The 20784-nt window shown below is 25.6% G+C and overlaps 1 protein-coding gene across 2 annotated transcripts in view; it reads right to left on the bottom strand.

Annotated features, from left to right (window-relative positions):
• Positions 1-20784, bottom strand: part of svr (Carboxypeptidase D svr) — a 78084-nt gene that overhangs the window by 12453 nt on the left and 44847 nt on the right. For both annotated transcript variants that reach the window (XM_075302670.1, XM_075302669.1), the window contains exons 3-6: positions 20182-20661; positions 19886-19986; positions 3602-3716; positions 709-1758 (exon numbers count right to left, since the gene is read on the bottom strand). In XM_075302670.1, coding sequence (XP_075158785.1) covers positions 709-1758; positions 3602-3716; positions 19886-19986; positions 20182-20661 — 1746 coding nt within the window. The remainder of the gene's footprint in view (positions 1-708; positions 1759-3601; positions 3717-19885; positions 19987-20181; positions 20662-20784) is intronic.

The following is a 20784-nucleotide window of genomic DNA, read 5'->3' as shown; positions in this document are numbered from 1 at the left end:
CTATTCACAGCACTTCCCGGAAAATTAAAGTTCGATCTTCAATATCCAGAGTCAGACAAATGCAATCGTCTCAACTACGTCATATCCGACTTCCAATTGTCAATGCATTACCTGCGGGGTTGCCTTCGGAGTAACTATTCAAATTGTCTATATGCTATGTGCCAACTCCCAGCAAATTAAGGTTCGATTTTCACTACCCACAGAGTGAAGTTTTGTGTCACAAGAGAGAGTGTCAAGATCCGGACGCACGATCAAAGTGAAACGAAATGAATTGCCGCTGGACTAGCTTTCGAAGTAACCATTCAGAGTGTCTATCTACTCCAACTCCCAGTAAGTTAAGGTTCGATTTTCACTACCCACAGAGCGATGTTTTGTGTCACAAGAGAGTCTTTACGGCTTCTTTTCGAAGTAATCATTTAAAGTGTCTACCTACTACAACTCCCAGAAAATTAAGGTTCGATATTTACTAACCAGAGAGCAATATTTTGGGTCGCAAGGAAGAGTCTCAAGATTAGGCCGCAGGATCAGAGTGAATCGGAAGCCCTTAACCGCTACCAGGTTAATTTGGTTCGTGGAGTCCAACCGTCGCCCATACCGAAGTAACATGATCTTCTTATGCGAAACTGATGGGATGTTTAACAACATAGAGGACAAAAAATCTTAAAATATAACCTAGCCTTTAGAAACAAAGAAAAGAAAACAACTTACCCATCTGACAATATTGTAATATTATGAACTCCTGGCAAAGCCAATTTGAAATAATCTCCATAGGTTCCACTGTACGTAGCATGCTTGGCATCATCCAACATTATAGCAGCCCCAGCTATAGGTGAACCTATAGAACTGCGCACAAAGCCTTGTACACCATTGTGAATCTGTTCAATAAACAATAGCAGAGGCTCACGATTATCTTGCCAATATTTTGGCAATTCCGAAGCCATTGGGAATTTATCACAGCCCAATTCCATGGTCAATTCCAAAACACCAGCTTTAATGTAATTCCAATCTTGCATTCCTCCAGTGACACTATACCATTGAGCACCATTTGTGATACCACCTGGGAAATGTTCATTCTTGAAGAGAGGACATGGATTACCCAAATGCATTGTAGGATGGGCATTAGCATAGACCTTGGCCAAATGTTGAAACAGAGCATTATCTTCGGTGGGATTTAGCTTGTGAGCTCCATTGGACATACGTAATCGGGTCATGGGATCATTAAAATCATTCTCATTATCATCGAAAGGATAGTTAGCTACCAAGGAGCCTCCATGCAAATTGGCCGACAAAACAAACGGTATACTCAAGGTCCAGTTCATAACGGCCAAAACTTCAGGTTCAGTTACTTTATTGTATTTATCAGTGCCATATTGATCGGGGAAATTTCGATTTAGATCAACATTATGGGCATTACCCCGCCCCAGAGCACTGGACTTGTCACCCTCTCGTGACATTTCATAACCATCGGGATTCATGGAATACAAGAAATGCATGCGAGTTGTATTCACCATTTTGGTTATACGCTTATCGAAATTGTAACGTTCACAAATGTATTTTGTCAGCAGCAGCAACATTTCACGGCCCACAACCTCATTGCCATGCATATTGGCCACGTACTTAAATTCAGGAATGCCAGGTACATGCTCACCAGGTGTGGCGAAAATTTCCATAACCCATAAGTCTCGATTTTGGACGGATTTTCCTATGGAATATAGTCTTGTTATGGACGGATATGAATCGGCAATATCATGTATGAATCTGGGAAAGGAGAAGAAATAAAGAAAAGAAATACAATTTTGATAAAAATTTTCTATAGAAATAAGACTTAGATACAAATTTCTATGTATATAAATTTTGACAAAATTTCCTGTAGAAATACAATTTTGACAAAATTTTCTATAGAAATAAAATTTTGAGAAAATTTTCTATAGAAATAAAATTTTTGACCAAAATTTTGGCAACATTTTCTATAGAAATAAAATTTAGACAAACTTTTCTATAGAAATAAAATTTAGACAAACTTTTCTATAGAAATAAAATTTTGACAAAATTTTCTATAGAAATAAAATTTTGACAAAACTTTCTATAGAAGTTAAATTTTGACAAAATTTTCAATGGAAATAAAATTTTGACAAAATTTTCTTCAGAATTAAAACTTCGACAAAATTTTCTATACAAATAAAATTTTGACAGAATTTTCAATGGAAAAAAATTTTGACAAAATTTTCTATAGAAATAAAATTTTGACAAAATTTGCTATAGAAATAAAATTTTGACAAAATTAGAAATAAAATTTTGACAAAAATTTGCCAAAATTTTCTATAGAAGTAAAATTTTGACAAAATTTTCTATAGAAATAAAAATTTTGACAAAATTTTCTATAGAAATATAATTTTGACAAAATTTTCTATAGAAATAAAATTTTGACAAAATTTTCTATATAAATAAAATTTTGACAAAATTTTATATAGAAATAAAATTTTGACAAAATATTTTGCAGAAATAAAATTTTGACAAAATTTTCTATAGACATAAAAATTTTGACAAAATTTTTTCCATACATAAAACTTTGACAAAATTGTATATAGAAATAAAATTTCAACAATATTTTCTATATAAATAAAATTTTGACAAAATTTGCTATAGAACTAAAATTTTGATAAAATTTTTAACAACATTTTCTATACATAGAAAATTTTGTCAAAATTTTCTATAGAAATAAAATTTTGACAAATTTTTCCATAGAAATAAAATTTTGCCAACATTTTTTTCCATAGACATAAAATTTTGATAAATTTTTCCATTGAAATAAAATTTTGACAATTTTTTGTATAGAAATACAATTGTGACAAAATTTTCTAGAGAAAAATTTCACAAAATTTTCTATAGAAATAAAATGTGGACAAAATTTTCTATAGAAATAAAATGTGGACAAATTTTCTATAGAAATAAAATTTTGACAAAATTTTCTATAGAAATAAAATTTTGACAAAATTTTTGTATAGAAATAACATTTTGACAAAATTTTTCCATAGAAATAAAATTTTGCCAAAATTTCTTTCCATAGAAGTAAATTTTTGATAAATTCTTCCATAGAAATAAAATTTTCACAAAATTTTCCATAGAAATAAATTTTTGCCAAAATTTCTATAGAAATAAAATGTGGACAAAATTTTCTATAGAAATAAAATTTTGACAAAATTTTTGTATAGAATAACATTTTGACAAAATTTTTCCATAGAAATAAAATTTTGCCAAAATTTCTTTCCATAGAAGTAAAATTTTGATAAATTTTTCCATAGAAATAAAATTTTCACAAAATTTTCCATAGAAATAAATTTTCGCCAAAATTTCTATAGAAATAAAATTTTTACAAAATTTTCTATAGAAATAAAATGTGGACAAAATTTTCTATAGAAATAAAATTTAGACAAAATTTTCTACAGAAATAAAATTTTGACAAAATTTTCTATAGAAATAAAATTTTGACAAAAATTTCTATAGAAATTAAATTTGACCAAATTTTCCATAAAAATAAAATTTTCACTAACCGCCAAGTATTCCAATATTATTAAGTTTATAATTTAATAATTATACTAACTTTTCCATGGCAACAAAATTATGATGCTCAAATTTGGTAGGCGTTAAGAAACCACCATTCTTCTCAATATCTTCATCACTGTCTGCCCGCACGACTTTTACTTTACGAAATTCACCTAAAATGAGAGAATACAAATGGGAAACCAAAAAAAAAATGATGAAATAAAAGATAGTATGATAGATAGGTTATATATGTTTAAGTGAAATAAATATGGAGATGATAAAATGCAGAGAACCACAACCAAAGTGGCTTATATTGATACTTCTCCTCCCCTCAGATTTTATGAATAATTTTTAAAGCTATGAAGGATGCTTAGGATGTAATTCATGAAGTACAAGGCAATGATGCAAAACTTAAAAAAAATATGATATTTAAAAACAAAATAGTGCATATGTATATGATTTTTTATGTAAAAGTGAATTAACAACAAAAATATTTTTTTTTCGAATAACAAAGATATTTTATTTAGTTTTTTTGCTATATAAATTTTATTTATTAGCTTTCTTTTTGATATACATACATACAGTTTTTCTTGGGGATTAAAATATTAAACAATTGCATTTTTAACATTTAATAAGATTTTCCGAATACACGTAGGTTTGAGATATTTATAATAAAAAGTAAATATTTAAAATATTTTTTTATTAAAAATTACTATTCCAACAAAATTTCACAAAAATATCGAAACATATTATTACTATTATTTTTTTTATATTTTTTGTAATTGATAGTTTAAATTTTAGCGATAAAATAGCATATTTTGTATTAAAGACATTTTTAAAATAAATTACATTTACCTTAATCACAATAATAGTTTTGCTAAATTTGGGTGAAAATATTTTTTTTGTTTCCTAAAATTTTCTATTTTTATTTACTATTTTGGTTTGTTGAAAATTTAATCTATACAAAGGCTTTGGCATTGTTTGTAGTTTAATTAAAAAATGTAATGGGTTTTAAGGATTTTTTTTTTTAATTTTATTAAAATTAATTTATAATAATCAAATTATATTAAAAATTTTAAAAAATAAAAATTTTATTATAACAATTTTATGATATATAAGAAAGCTGATAAAAACAGCTAGACCAAATAATTTTGAGTTTCTGCTCTAAAAGAAGTTTTCATAGACTAAAGAAAACTTAAAAATCTAAAATTTTATTTCTGAAAAAATTTGTCCTCTTTTTGTACCTTCACTACAACGGCCGAAAAATCTCCATAATATTAAGGAAATTTGTCATTAGAGTGGTGCTAATTTCATAAATAGAATAAAAATGTTCATTCTATAAATGAACATATTTATTGTATTAATGAAAAATATTCATTATATTAATGAAAAAATTCACTGGCACAATTTTATTTCAATTTTCTTTGTGTGTATGAATTGCATAAGAGAAATGCTTCTGAATACTATAACTTGTAGTGGCAGATTATGAGCCCACGTGAAACTATGGATTTAACACCCAAGTTCTGATATTGATATCCGGAATCAAAATTTGAAAGAATTTATTTTGCTTATATTAAAAAAAATTGAGATATTCATGGGCTTCAAATCCAGTCCAATTTGAAATAGTCATTACGGAGGACAATTTCTTTAGCTTTAGACTTTTGGTATTGACCAAAATCTACTTTTCACCAGGGATGACAATATTGTATAATTAATAAGTGTATTTTTCGATTTCAAAAATCGAAGTAGTCCTATTGTAACCTGTGGACCCAAAGCCGATAACACGACTTTTGATAATCAGAAAGTCGACTATTCGATTTCGAATATTAAAGTCGACGTTTTGTAACCAGCCTGATACATCGGGCTGCAACCTAACCTAACCAATCTATTGAACATAATGTTTACGAAAACTCGATCGATAAAAATCGATAATTTTGGCAAATGGAATGAAGTCGATTTTTTGTACCCTTCAAATTTGACTAACCAATTTTTATTAATTTTCAAAATAGAAACCTCTCAATCGACTGTTTTGTGGTTGAACAAATTAGATCGAAATCGACTTCTTAAATTAAAAAAAATCATATTCGACTTTTGCAGATTTTGAATTTATGTCAGACCATGAACTTAAGCCCCATAAAAAAATCAAGCCGATAGATTTACTTGCTATTTTCTATTTGTTATATCTATAGAAAATTTTGTCAAAATTTTATTTCTATAGGAAATTTTGACAAAATTTTATTTCTATAGGAAATTTGTATTGTATTTGTATTTCTATAAAAAATTTTGCCAAATTCTATTTTCTATAAAAAATTGTATTTCCATAAAAAAATTTTGCCAAATTCTATTTCTATAGAAAATGTTGTCAAAATATTATATCTATAGAAAATTTTGCCAAATTTTATTTCTACAGAAAATGTTGTCAAAATTCTATACAAAATTTTGTCAACTTTTTTTTTCTACATAAAATTGTATCAAAATTTTGATTTCTATATAAAATTTTGTCAGAAATTTATTTCTATAGAAAATTTTATCAAAATTTTATTTCTATAGAAAATTTTATCAAAATTTTATTTCTATAGAAAATTTTATATCTATACGAATATTTGTCAAAATTGTATTTCTATACGAAATTTTATTTCTATATAAAAATTTTGTCAAAATTTGATTTCTATAGAAAATTTTATCAAAATTTTGATTTCTATATAAAATTTTGTCAAAATGTTATTTTTGTATAGAAAATTTTATTTCTATAGAAAATTTTATTTCTGTAGAAAATTTTGTAAAATTTTATTTCTATAGAAAATTTTGTCAAAATTTTATTTTTATACGAAATGTTGTCAAAATTTTATTTCTATACAAAATTTTGTCAACTTTTTATTTCTATATAAAAATTTTGTCAAAATTTTTTCGGAGGGTTCAAGTGTGGTTTTTGTTGGGTTTAATAAACTGCCTGAATTTATTCTGATAATTGGTTGATAGTTTTGCTGCAAGTAGAGGATGCTGATGAGGAATGTGGTAATTCCGAAACGTGCGTCCATCCAACCATCTTGCAGTCTATAGGGCTTTGCCCAAATAAATTTGACAAACATTCTTTTCCTCTGTTGGTTAAGCTACACTTGTAGTTTAGTCAATGTATGGTTTAAGCTGCAATAAAAAACAACAGCAATGCTTAAAGAACAAAACCAACAATAACAAAACAAATGGAAAATTTGATTTCTATAGAAAATTTTATCAAAATGTTGATTTCTATATAAAATTTTGACAAAATTTTATTTCTATAGAAAATTTTATCAAAATTTTATTTCTATAGAAAAAATTATTTCTGTAGAAAATTTTGTAAAAATTTTATTTCTATAGAAAATTTTGTCAATATTTTATTTTTATAGAAAATTTTGTCAACTTTTTATTTCTATATAAAATTTTGTCAAAATTTTATTTCTATACAAAATTTTGTCAACTTTTTATTTCTATACGAAATTTTCTCAAAATTTTATTTATATAGACAATGTTGTCAACTTTTTATTTCTACATAAAATTTTATCAAAATTTTGATTTCTATATAAAATTTTGACAGAATTTTATTTCTATAGAAAATTTTGCCAAATTCTATTTCTGTAAAAAATTTTGTCAAAATTTTATTTCTATACGAAATTTTGTCAAAATTTTATTTCTATAGAAAATGTTATCAAAATTTTATTTCTATACAAAATTTTGTCAACTTTTTATTTCTATATAAAAATTTTGTCAAAATTTGATTTTTATAGTAAATTTTATCAAAATTTTATTTCTTTAGAAAATTTTGTCGAAATTTTATTTCCATAAAAAATTTTCTTAAAATTTTATTTCTACAGAAAATTTTGTCAAAATTTTATTTCTATAGAAAATTTTGTCAAAATTTTATTTCTATACAAAATTTTATCAACATTTGATTTCTACATAAAATTTTGTCAAAATTTTATATCTATAGAAAATTTTATCAAAATTTTATATCTATAGAAAATTTTGTCAAAATTTTATTTCTATAAAAAATTTTGCCAAATTCTATTTCTATAAAAAAAAGTTGTCAAAATTTGATTTCTACATAAAAGGTTATCAAAAGTTTAATTTATATATAAAATTTTGTCAGAATTTTATTTCTATAGAAAATTTTGTCAAAATTTGATTTCTACATAAAATTTTATCAAAATTTTGATTTCTATATTAAATTTTGTCAGAATTTTATTTCTATGGAAAATTTTATCAAAATTTTATTTCTATAGAAAATTTTATCAAAATTTTATTTCTAGACGAAATTTTGTCAAATTTTATTTCTAGACGAAATTTTGTCAAATTTTATTTCTAGACGAAATTTTGTCAAAATTTTATTTCTATACAAAATTTTATCAACATTTTATTTCTATATAAAAATTTTATAAAAATTTTATTTCTTTAGAAAATTTTGTCAACATTTTGATTTCTATAGAAAATTTTATCAAAATTTTGAGTTTTTATAAAATTTTGTCAAAATTTTATTTCTATAGAAAGTTTTATCAATATTTTATTTCTATAGAAATTTTTTTATAAAAATTTTATTTCTATAGAAAATTTTGTTTCTGTTAGAAATTTGTAAAATTTTATTTCTACAGAAAATTTTGTCAAAATTTTATTTCTATAGAAAATTTTGTCAAAATTTTATTTCTATAGAAAATTTTGTCAAAATTTTACTTCTATTGAAAATTTTGTTAAAATTGTATTTCTACAGAAAATTTTATTTCTATAGAAAATTTTGTCAAAATTTTTATTGTATTTTCTATACAATAAAATTTTATTTCTATAGAACATTTTGTCAAAATTTTATTTCTACAGAAAATTTTGTCAACATTTTGATGTATATAGAAAATTTTGTCAAAATTTTTATATATATAGAAAATGTTGTCAAAATATTGATTTCTATAGAAAATTTTGTCAAAATTTTCAAAAGTTTTATCAAAATTTTTTTTCTTAAGAAAATTTTATCAAAATTTTATTTCTATAGAAAATAATGCACAATTGCGATTTCCATAAAAAAGTTTGTCAAAATTTTATTTCGATAGAAAATTTTGTCAAAATTTTATTTCTATAGAAAGTTTTATCAATTTTTTTTCTTAAGACAATTTTATCAAAATTTTATTTCTATAGAAAATTTTATCAAAATTTTATTTCTATAGAAAAGTTTGTCAAAAACTTTTTTTCTACAGAAAATTTTGTCAAAATTTTTGATTCGTTGAAAAGTCGATTTTGTCTTTTGAATCTCGAATAGAAATAATTTTGTTTATATGGCAACCTTCTTAATATCAATCTTGTATTGAGAATGTTACGACGTAAAATATATATATCTTGTATGATTAAGATAATGTTTTTTTTCAGCAAAATAAATAAAATTCGTAATTGGCGGCGAAATACTTTGTTGTTAAATATTAGAGTTGTTTTTATATTTTTTTAAATTACAAAAATCGTAATTGTGACCGGTTTTATTGTGAGAAGAAATAAAAAAGAACTAATTTGTTTCTTGTCTTAAAAACATTTTATTATGGAATAAAATATTATTCATTTATAAACAAGTCTAATAATTTAATAAAATTACAAGCCTGTTAATTTAATTTGCAAAAAGAAAATTTCCAAATAGAGACGCCAAAAAAGTGGTTTGGATACTAATGGTTCAGAAGTAGGGTAAATTTATATCATATCCATTTTTGCATCTATGTCATTGTTTCTGAAGTTATGCTTTGGCGTTTACTTTAATTTAGAGATTTAAATTGTTTTAAAAGGGTTTTCATCGATTTTATTTCTAAAAATTTTCCTTTTTTAGTTTTAGGTGTATAAGCTGAAGTAACGTGAAGTTTGTAGAAAAAATCGCAATAACAAAACTACAATTTTGCTGTTTAGACAAAGATATCACCAACAATTTTCCAATTAAAATTTTAATTGAATTTCCAAAAATATTCTATTAAAAATTTAATATTTTTATTTTATTTTTATTAAAACAATAACAAACATTAACTGTTAATTACATTTTTAATTGATTCAATTTATCTTTCAGTTGACTTTGGCGACTGATACACAGAACAAAATATTTGTTGTCTTCAATCACGAAATTAATTGATCCAATCATTTTTTAATTGAAATGTCTTCAATACGTGATACTCTGTAAAAAAGGCGGCCATATAAAACAAATGGAAATAGGGTCAGGACTATTTTAGGGCGATAATGCGAATACTGGGCCACCACAAGTTACACTTAATACCGGCTGTTGCATAAAAAATAGCAACAGCATTTTTTTCTTTGTATTTCAAACTGAATCTTAAAATTTTATAATGTTTCTATCAAAAAAAAAAAAAAAAAAAATAAAACTCCGTTTGTCCAGTAAAAAATATAAGACATTAATAATTGATATGCATTGCTTTTATTTTCCAAAATTGTCATACACATTATAATTCACCCTCAATGGTTGTTCTGCTGCTTCCATAGCCATCATGGTTGTCCTCATCAAAACTGACAAAATGATTGACATTTTTAATGTACGACTTAGGGTAGTTGAACTCATAGTGCAATACTTTGCATTTGCCCATTGCATCATGTCGACTAGTAACAGAAAATTAAACCTGATTTTAAAAATATTGCCTTATGTATGTGTGTGTGTTTTTTTTTTTAAATAGAAGGTAAATTACTTGTTTTTTGGTTAATTTCAAAAATTGAAATAGGTTAACTTTCATGAAATGTTGAGAAGTGATTTTCCAAAATGTTGTTAGATCCCAACATGGAATAGTTTGCTTTAAGCTATGAAAAAAACGTTTCACATTATTTTTAGAAGCATGCAATGATTATAGGACAAAACAATATATTTCATTAGTCGCAAAGGCTGACTTGAATATATCTTCAAAATATTAATAAATTTCATAAAATTCAATTTATTTTTATATTTATTTAATTTTTTTTTATATTTATTTAATTTATATTTAAAGATACAAAACTTAAAAATAATCAAATTTAAAGATGATTTTACTAACATTGAAGAATTTTTGAGATTTACTAAAACCAAGGTGTCCTTAGTTCAACAGCATTTTCTTTAATGTAAAGATACCCATTCTAAAGTTGAATCTCTTAACTCAATGAAGAAGGCCGAAATGCTACGCATATATAGATGGCGCTAATGAAGCATTAAGGATAAAATGATTCTCTCGAAAAATCCATACGTAAACGAAAACAATGTTGGACTATAAAGGAATCAGGATGTATTAAAAAAAAGGAAAGTTAAGAATTTTGATAGAATTAAAAACTGCTGGAGTTTCATTTAACAATTTGTTGTTTAATTGCCAATAAACGAGATTGCCAAGCTAATTGCTAACCCAAGAATTCAGATAGAACCAAATTTGTCTTACCATTTATTGAGGATTCATTAGTTCTACATATTCACTATATATAAATTTACAAAAAAAAAAAAAGAAAATAACAAAAATTTAAGCTGCTTTAGCTTATATCCCAATTTTATATATTCCCTCGGAATTTCATTTTCATCCTTCTCTTCTAAACAGTAGGCGAAGGGAATAACAAGGGAGAAATAATTTGTGGTGTTTTCTTTTCTAAAAAAAAGAGCTTTGTCTTCATTTTGTCTGAACAGAATGCGCATTTTTTAAATCCTATCATTTCAGCGGGCAGAAAAGAATTCAAAGAAGCAAACAGGGCAATCGCAGCACTCTCGTTTGTCGGCAGTGCTAAAAATATTCGCAATTTCCCTCTATGCGGGCACTATTTTCACAACAGAATTCGAAGCCTTTTCGTACTTTTGCTTGTTTTTTTTATTTTAGAAAAGAACATAAAAAGTGCATTTTCCGGGCAAAATGCAAAAAGGCACATTGTTCACAAGAAAAGAAAACACCACTAGAGTATTCGAAATCAGCTGTTTTATTTTAATACAAATTTTGAATTGAATTGAATTGTAAGTAAAAGGGAAACAAGTATATACGGCCGTAAGTTCGGCCAGGCCGAAGCTTATGTACCCTCCACCATGGATTGCGTAGAAACTTCTACTGAAGACTGTCATCCACAATCGAATTACTTGGGTTGCGGTAACTTTTGGCGATGACAAGGTATCTTAAAACTTCCTAATACCGTAATATATACCACGTAGTCCATACGTGGTATATATTAAACTTAAAATGGCCGATTAAATACGTATATAATTAAGTTTGACAAAATTTTCTATAGAAATAAAATTTTGACAAAATAAAATTTTGACAACATTTTCTATAGAAGTAAAATTTGGACAAAATTTTCTATAGAAATACGATTTTAACAAAATTTTCTATAGAAACAACATTTTGACAAAATTTTCTATAGAAATAAAATTTTTACAAAATTTTCAAAAGATTTAAAATTTTGACAACATTCTCTATAGGATTAAAATTTTGACAACATTTTCTACAGAAATAAAATTTTGGCAAAATTTTCTATAGAAATAAAATTTGACAACATTTTCTACAGAAATAAAATTTCGACAAAATTTTCTATAGAAATAAAATTTTGACAAAATTTTCTATAGAAATAAAATTTTGCTAGATTATTTTTGTTCGAGTGGCAAGCATGATTATGAACCGATATGGACCAATTTTTGTGTGATTGAGGATCGGCTATATATAACTATAGACCGATATGGACCAATTTTGGCATGGTTATTAGCGGCCATATATTAACACCACGATGCAAACTTCAACCGGATCGGATGAATTTTGCTCGTCCAAGTGGCTCCGGAGTTCAAATCTGGGGATCGGTTTATATAGGGGCTATATATAATTATGGACCGATATGGACCAATTTTTGAATGGTTCTTAGAGACTATATACTAATACCATGTACCAAATTTCAACCGGATCGGATGAAATTTGCTTCTCTTAGAGGATCCGCAAACCAAATCTGGGAATCAGTTTATATGGGGGGCTATATATAATTATGGACCGATATGGACCAATTTTTGCATGGTTGTTAGAGACCATATACTAACACCTAAATTTCAACCGGATCGGATGAATTTTGCTCCTCTAAGAGGCTCCGGAGTTCAAATCTGGGGATCGGTTTATATGGGGGCTATATATAATTATGGACCGATATGGACCAATTTTTGCATGGTTGTTAGAGACCATATACTAATACCATGTACCAAATTTCAGCCGTATCGGATGAAATTTGCTTCTCTTTGAGGCTCCTCAAACCAAATCTGGGGATCGGTTTATATGGGGGCTATATATAATTATTGACCGATGTGGACTAATTTTTGCATGGTTGCACAGAAAAAAATATCACCAAAATATTTCCAATTAAAAAGTTGATTGAAGTTGAAATTTTTTTCAATTAATAATTTAATTGATACAATTAACTTTTTAATCAAGATAGAAACCTTAAGTTAATTAAGTCAATGATTGAACATTTTAATCAAACTCGGAAGACTAAGTCAGTAGAAAAAAGTGATGGATTTTTAAATTTTTAAATATATTTTTTTAAATCAAACTAAAAACACAAAGTCAGATTAAAAAGTAATTGAAAATAGTTACCATTTTAGTTCAAAAAATTAATTGAGTTTTTCAATCAACATCAATTAAATTTTTAATTGAATCAATCAAAAAATTAATTAAAATTTTCAAATTAAATCAATTAATTTTTTAATCAAATATTTTTTAATTTTCAATCAAAACGGTGATTGATACTATCATTTTCGTGATTGAAGACATTTCAATTAAAAAATTAATTGGATCAATTAATTTCGTGATTGAATAAGAAAAAAAAGTTTTGTGTCTGTTAGAGACCATATACTAACACCATGTACCAAATTTCAGACGGATCGGATGAAATTTGCTTCGCTTAGAGGACCCGCAAGCCAAATTTGGGGGTCCGTTTATATGGGGGCTACACGTAAAAGTGGACCGATATGGCCCATTTGCAATACCATCCGACCTACATCAATAACAACTACTTGTGCCAAGTTTCAAGTCGATAGCTTGTGTCGTTCGGAATTTAGCGTGATTTCAAAAGACGGACGGACGGACATGCTTAGATCCAGAATTTCACCACGATCCAGAATATATATACTTTATGGGGTCTTAGAGCAATATTTCAATGTGTTACAAACGGAATGACAAAGTCAATATACCCCCCATCCTAAATATATTATTGATTAAAAAATTAGGAGATTTTTCGACACTTTCAATTAATTTTGTAATTGATTCTATTAAACATATAATTGATTTTTGCCAAAAAACTCAATTAATATTTTAAACGAAAATATATCAATTATTAATTTATTAATTATTATAATTTTCTTGTAATTATCATACGATTAACATATTTTTGAATTTTTCATTGAATTTGATACAAAATTTAAAAATTCAATAACGAAATTAATTAATCCAATTACTTTTGAATTGAAATTTCTTCAATCGCACACAGAAAAAATTATCAACAAAATATTTCTAATTAAAATTTTAATTGAATTTTCAAAAATATTAAATTACAATTTTAATTGATTCAACAAATTTTTTAAATAAAACAAAAATCAATCACAAAAATTAATAGTATCAAATAAGTTTTTAATTTAAAAATTCAATAACGAAATTAATTAATGCAATTACTTTTTAATCGAAATTTCTTCAATCACACACAGAAAAAATTATCACCAAAATATTTCGAATTAAAATTTTAATTGAATTTTCAAAAATATTCAATTAAAATTTTAATTGATTCAACAAATTTTTTAATTAAAACAAAAATCAATCACAAAAATTAATAGTATCAAATAAGTTTTTAATTGGATCAATTAAGTTTTAATTGACTTCGGTGATTGATACTATCATTTCTGTGATTGAAGACATTTCAATTAAAAATTAATTGAATCTATTAAATTTTTACTTGAACATTTGATTGAATGCAAAAATTATTTTTTTGTGAGCACTATTATCAATCACCAAAGTCAATTAAAAAATTAATTGATCCAATTAAAAAATTAATTGATATAATACATTTTTGTGATTGATTTTGGTTTCAATTAAAACATTTGTTGAATCAATTTAATTTTTAATTGAATATTTTTTAAAATTCAATTCAAATTTTAATTTATATTTATATTTATTTATTTATTTATCCTGCACAACAAGACTTACGACTTATATTTACTGTACAGGAATTTTCATTAAAAAGTATTTGAAAAATTTTCGTGATATTTTTTTTGTGTATAGAAACTATTTCCGAATAGAATTTTCAATTGCATATCTTTTTATTTGGAAATATTTCTAATTTAATTAACATTTTAATTGGAATAATTAATATTTTAATAAATAAAGTAAACATTTTCTATAATTTACTTTATTAAATATTCCTAATGTAAGTATATGTTATAAATTAAATTAATATTTTAATTAAAAAAATATATTTGTTGTATTCTTTCAGAATAGGTGCAAAATCAGCCTTCTAAAATCGTAAAATAAATTTTGACAATTGTGCTAGAAATAATTTTTTATCTTACCAATATACCATAAGCCTCGATAGAAAAAACATATACAAAAAAAGTTAGTTATAGATACCGAATTTTACTCAGTGAAAATTACAATAAAATGTAGTGAAGACAATTACAAACATTTAATGTTTTTGTTTTTTTGCAGAAACGAATTAAGGGGATTGCCAATATAATAATATTGAATAAAAACAAAAAAAATATTATATATTTTATTCTTTTTTTGTATACACATAAAACCAACAATAAATTGTTTGTTATATTATTTATTACTTTATATTATGAATATGATAGAATATAATTTCCTCCATATTTTTGTTTTCATAGTATATGTATAAGTAATATGTGCGTTTTTATTATTATTTATGATATAGTTTTATTTCGTTTTTCTTTCCTTTAAATAGATTTCGATATAAGTAAGACAAACAAAAACAATATATTATATGATTAACCAAAAATAAAACAAAACAATAACAATAAAAATATACAGTAATTTACATAAAATGAACACAAAAAGTCATTAGATGATATATGGACAAAAAAAAAAAACAATATATATAAAAAAAATATATCACAAACAATATAAAAATGGAATAATAAAAAATTATAATAAAAATAATAATAATGTTGTAAATTAATAGTTAATGCATTTCATTGATAGAGTGAGAATAATAACAAGTGTCACACTGAATTCGAGTTTTGGGTGATAAAAGTATAAGGTAGATATAGTGTGATATGATTGTTTAAAGCATAGGTAGAGTAGTGAGACCATCGTTAAATGAATGAGTCAATGAGTGAGAGATGCATAGATACTGAGATTATAAATATGTAAAATTAATTCATATACTTTGAGATAATTTTATGAAGGCATGTATGGTTTAAATAAAATATTTAATATTAGTGTAGTGAATTTTCTTTAAAACATTGTAATAATACTAAACAAAATTAATTTCAATAATAGTTCTTGGTGAAATTCTAAAACTATCTGTCTGTCTATCGATATTTAAAATATTGCTATGAAATTTTCAAAAGGAATTTTAGACATATAGCAAGTGAAATTCAAGCATACCCTAAATAAAAAAAAACAATCTCAGAAAAAAAAATAAATAAATAGTTGAGAAAAAAATCTAATTACCAAACACTAGTGTCATTACCACCAGTTATACCGTGCGCTTGGAAATAATGACTGGCCAAGCAATTTCGTTTACAAAACATATGTTTTTCCTGAGTATATATGTAAACACTTCTTGGAAGCACAAGAAGCTATTCTTAGAATCGTTTATAACAAAAAATATATATTCTTCTTAGATCAAAATTCACTTCTTAAACGACCCAGAAGATCACATCAGATCGTGGTAGAAAAGCATAAAGATCTTTTTAGAAGATCATGCATCTCTTCTTTGAAATACCAAAAGCTCTTCTTTGAAGACTAGGCATCATGTCACCACGATACTCTTTTGTGAAGGGCAATAAGCTATCTTTGTAAGAGTAGATCTTCTTCTAAAGAGAAGAAATTACTCTTAGAATAGCAAACAAGTATTCTTGAAAAAATCCAATACTCTTCATAGAAGAGCAAAAATATTTTCTTTGAAACTTAAGACACTCGTCTTGGAAGAGCAAAAGGATCTCTCTGCACCACACAAAAATAACATTTTGCTCTTAAAACATGTTTGAGGTGATCATGTTCCTTCTCTGCGTGAATTTGGCACAATTTTCCATAGAAATAAAATTTAGACAAAATTTTCTATAGAAATAAAATTTTGACAAAAGTTTCTATAGAAATAAAATTTTGGGAAAATTTTCTATAGAAATAAAAATATTCACAAAATTTTCTATAGAAATAAAATTTTGACAAAATTTTCTATAGATTAAAATTTTGACAAAAATTTTCTATAGAAATAAAGTTTTGACAAAAATTTTCTAAAGAAAAACAATTTTTAAAAATTTAGATAGGTATTTTGTTTTCTATAGACAATTTTATCAATTTTTTCCTGTAGAGTTTTTTTCTATAGAAAATTTTTCCAACTTTTTTTTCTATTTTGTTTTCTATAGAAAATTTTGTCAATTGAATTTTTTTTCTTTAAAAATTTTTGTCAAAACTTTTTTTTTGTATAGAATTAAAATTTGGACAAAATTTTGTATAGAATTAAAATTTTGACAAAATATTCTATTTTATTTTTATTTTGACAATATTTTCTATAGAAATAAAATTTTGTCAGAATATTTTCTATAGAAATAAAATATTGGAAAAATTTTTTATATAAATAAAAGTTTTGACAAAAATTTTCTATAGAAATAAAAATTTGACAAAATTTTTTGTAGACAAAAATTTGACAAAATTTTCAATATAAATAAAATTTTGACAAAATTTCCTATATAAATACAAATTTTGATAAAATTTTCTAAAGAAATAAAATGTTGACAACATTTTTTATAGAAATAAAATTTTGATAAAATTTGCTATAGAAATAAAATTTGGACAAACATTTCTATATATATAAAATTTTGACAAAATTTGCTAACATATAGAAATAAAATTTTGATAAAATTTTCTATAGAAATACAATTTTGACAAACATTTCTATAGAAATAACAATTTTTATAAAATTTTCTATAGAAATAAAAATTTTGATAAAATTATCTAAAGAACTAACATTTTGACAAAATTTTCTATAGAAATAACAATTGTTATAAATAAAAATTTTGATAAAATTGTCTATAGAAATAAAATTTTGACAAAAATTTTCTATAGATATACAATTTTGACAAAATTTTCTATAGAAATAGAATTTTGCAAAATTTCCTATAGAAATAAAATTTTGACAAAATTTTCTATTGAAATAAAATTTTGACAAAATTTTCTATAGAAATAAAATTTTGACAAAATTTTCTATAGAAATCAAATGTTGACAAAAATTTTCTATAGATATACAATTTTGACAAAATTTTCTATAGAAATAGAATTTTTCAAAATTTCCTATAGAAATAAAATTTTGACAAAATTTTCTATAGAAATAGAATTTTGCAAAATTTCCTATAGAAATAAAATTTTGACAAAATTTTCTATAGAAATAAAATTTTGACAAAATGTTCGGTAGAAATACAATTTTGACAAAATTTTCGCTTCTATGATAAATTGGTGATAAAGGCATCGGCAGTTATAATTTCAAAATTTCTGCCAAAAAAATTAATAGAATGAAAACATTTTTAAAAAACGAGCATTTGTTATTGCAAAGTATTTTCTAAATCCTGATTTCCTTATGTTTCGTAAAGCCAGCAGAGAACAGAACTGGGTGACGCCGACGCAAACTGTATGATATTTGAGATAAGCGCCGACAAAACCTGCATGATATTAGACACAGTTTCACTCCACAGTTTCGTTCTCTTGTATTTCCTACTCTCTGGCAGTATCAAAGACAATGTAGAAGAAGACGCAATTTTGTCATAACAAAACTGAAGCACCAGAGGTCTCTGTCAACATAGTATCATGCTTCTAATCATGAAGTTTGCGTCGGAAAATATCACTAACATTTGTAATTTTAATAATCATCAAAACCATGATATATAATAGAAAGTGAAAGTAATAAAAAGTGAATATTTATTGCAGTTTTTTTGAAAATATTGCTGTTTTAACTAATTCCCGGGCAGAGCTTCCTTGGAAAAAAATTGACACATAAAGCAAATTTTTCTCATAGCCCTCTACACCTTGACATTGTTTTTTTTCTCTCTCTCTCTCTCTCTCTCTCTCTCTCTCTCTCAGAGAACCAGGCTGAGTCTTCTTCTAGAATCTAGATTGATTTTAAAATACCAACGATAATTGAGAATAATAAGACTAAGCCTTGTGCTCTTATAAAGAGAAAACAAATGTAAAGGTGTAGAGGGCTATGAGAAAAAATTGTTTTATTTGTCAATTTTTTTCCAAGGAAGCTCTGCCCGGGAATTAGTTAAAACAGCAATATTCACATAAAACCATAATAAATATTAGCTTTAACATACGCATACGTTTTATTTTAATTTTCTATAATCGTTCTGGTATTGGTATTTATGAAAAACACAAATGTTGTGATATTTTCCGACGCAAACGGCAGTACATTTGAGAGACAGGTCGACGCAAACTTCATGATATTTTGTTGGCGAGTGCTCTGCTGCTTCAGTTTTGCAATGACAAGACTGCGTCTTCTTATAATTTGTCTATGAAAATACTTAATTATAGAGTTGCCACATTATTAGAATTTACATTTCTTATTGAAGGTACAAGGTACAAAAAAAAAACCTCCACGAATATAAAATCACTTACTCTTCGTATTATCTGTCTAGTTTACTAAATTTTAATCTTAGCATTGTTTTTTTTTTATAAATAAAATCACTGTTTCTCATATAAGGAATTTTGAAATATTCTGATTTAACCTAAATTCCATAAAACAAATCTAATATGTGTACATATTAAAAAAATAACGATAAAATAAAATTAATGTCTTTTGAATGATTTATAGATAATGTGTGATAAAAAAGGCGATAGATCGATGTTAAATGATTATATTCAAATGTGACCAAGATGTGAGGGGAGGAGAAGAAGTTTTCATAAATGATGTCTTTTGTATAGGGGGTGAGTGCGCATGTGCAAATGTATTTTGGGGTATGCCATGTGCTAAATCTAAACAACAACGATTAAAAGAAAATGTCTGCTGTTATTTTGTGTTTAAATACAGATTAAAACAATCCATTTTTGGCATCAAACCGACTATGGTTGTTGTTTCAGGGGGAGAGGTTGGGATTGGGGTGTTATTTAATGTCTAAAAAAATATGGACTATAAAAACTGCTAATACCATCATAGTTGGTCTCAATCGGAGACAAGGTAAAGTCCAAACGTTGAGCCACATTCTTGTCATTGGTAATATGGATTTGTTGTGGTGTACTGGCCTGGTAACTGGAACGAGATCCGAAAAAAAATCAAAAATTCCCCCACAAAAAAGGAGAATAAACAAGTTTCATTAATATCTTATGTAATAATAAAACACTACAAAAATGGTAACACAAAACAATGGCAGAGACAAAAACTAAAATACAAAGCTTGCCATTTTATGCTACGCAAAAACCATAATAAGTATTTTTGAAATCCTACCCGAATGCCAATGCTTGAATATTATAAATGCCGGGAGTTAAAAGGCGCCAATATTCCCCACGACGTGTTGTTCGTATGGGCTTCTCTTCCAAACCGGAAACCACAATTGTTGCATCATGTATAGGATAACCATTAACATCTTTAACCACACCTTTCACTCCCATATGAGCCAATTTCAAAAGTTGCAATAAACTGTGCTTATTACGTTGCCACTCGGCCGGTAGGGTTTTGGCGGCCGGATATTTGCAACATGACAACTCTATTGTCAGTTCAAAACAATTGCTAAAGGCATAGTTGAAATCTTGCATGCCCCCATTTAATTCATACCAATGGGCCCCATTGGTAATGCCATCGGTGAAGGTGTCATTGCAATTGGCCCCTTTGCGCATGATCGGATGGTTATCGGCATAGGTGTGGGCCATATATTTGAAGACACGATCATCGGGTGTTAAACTATCCTCGCAGCATTCATGGTGAGCTCTGCAAAAGAAAACGAATACAAAACGGTGATTTATCGAATGGTACAGAATAGTTAAAAGTATTTTTATAGTAAATATACTGATGAAAATTTCAATTTTTAGGACATACACAGGAGAAATTTCT

Source organism: Haematobia irritans, chromosome 3 (genome assembly GCF_050003625.1).
Source record: "Haematobia irritans isolate KBUSLIRL chromosome 3, ASM5000362v1, whole genome shotgun sequence".
In the NCBI taxonomy this organism is placed as follows: Eukaryota; Metazoa; Arthropoda; class Insecta; order Diptera; family Muscidae; genus Haematobia; species Haematobia irritans.
The sequence above is the reverse complement of the archived record's forward strand: the minus strand, read 5'-3'. Positions and strand labels throughout refer to the sequence as shown.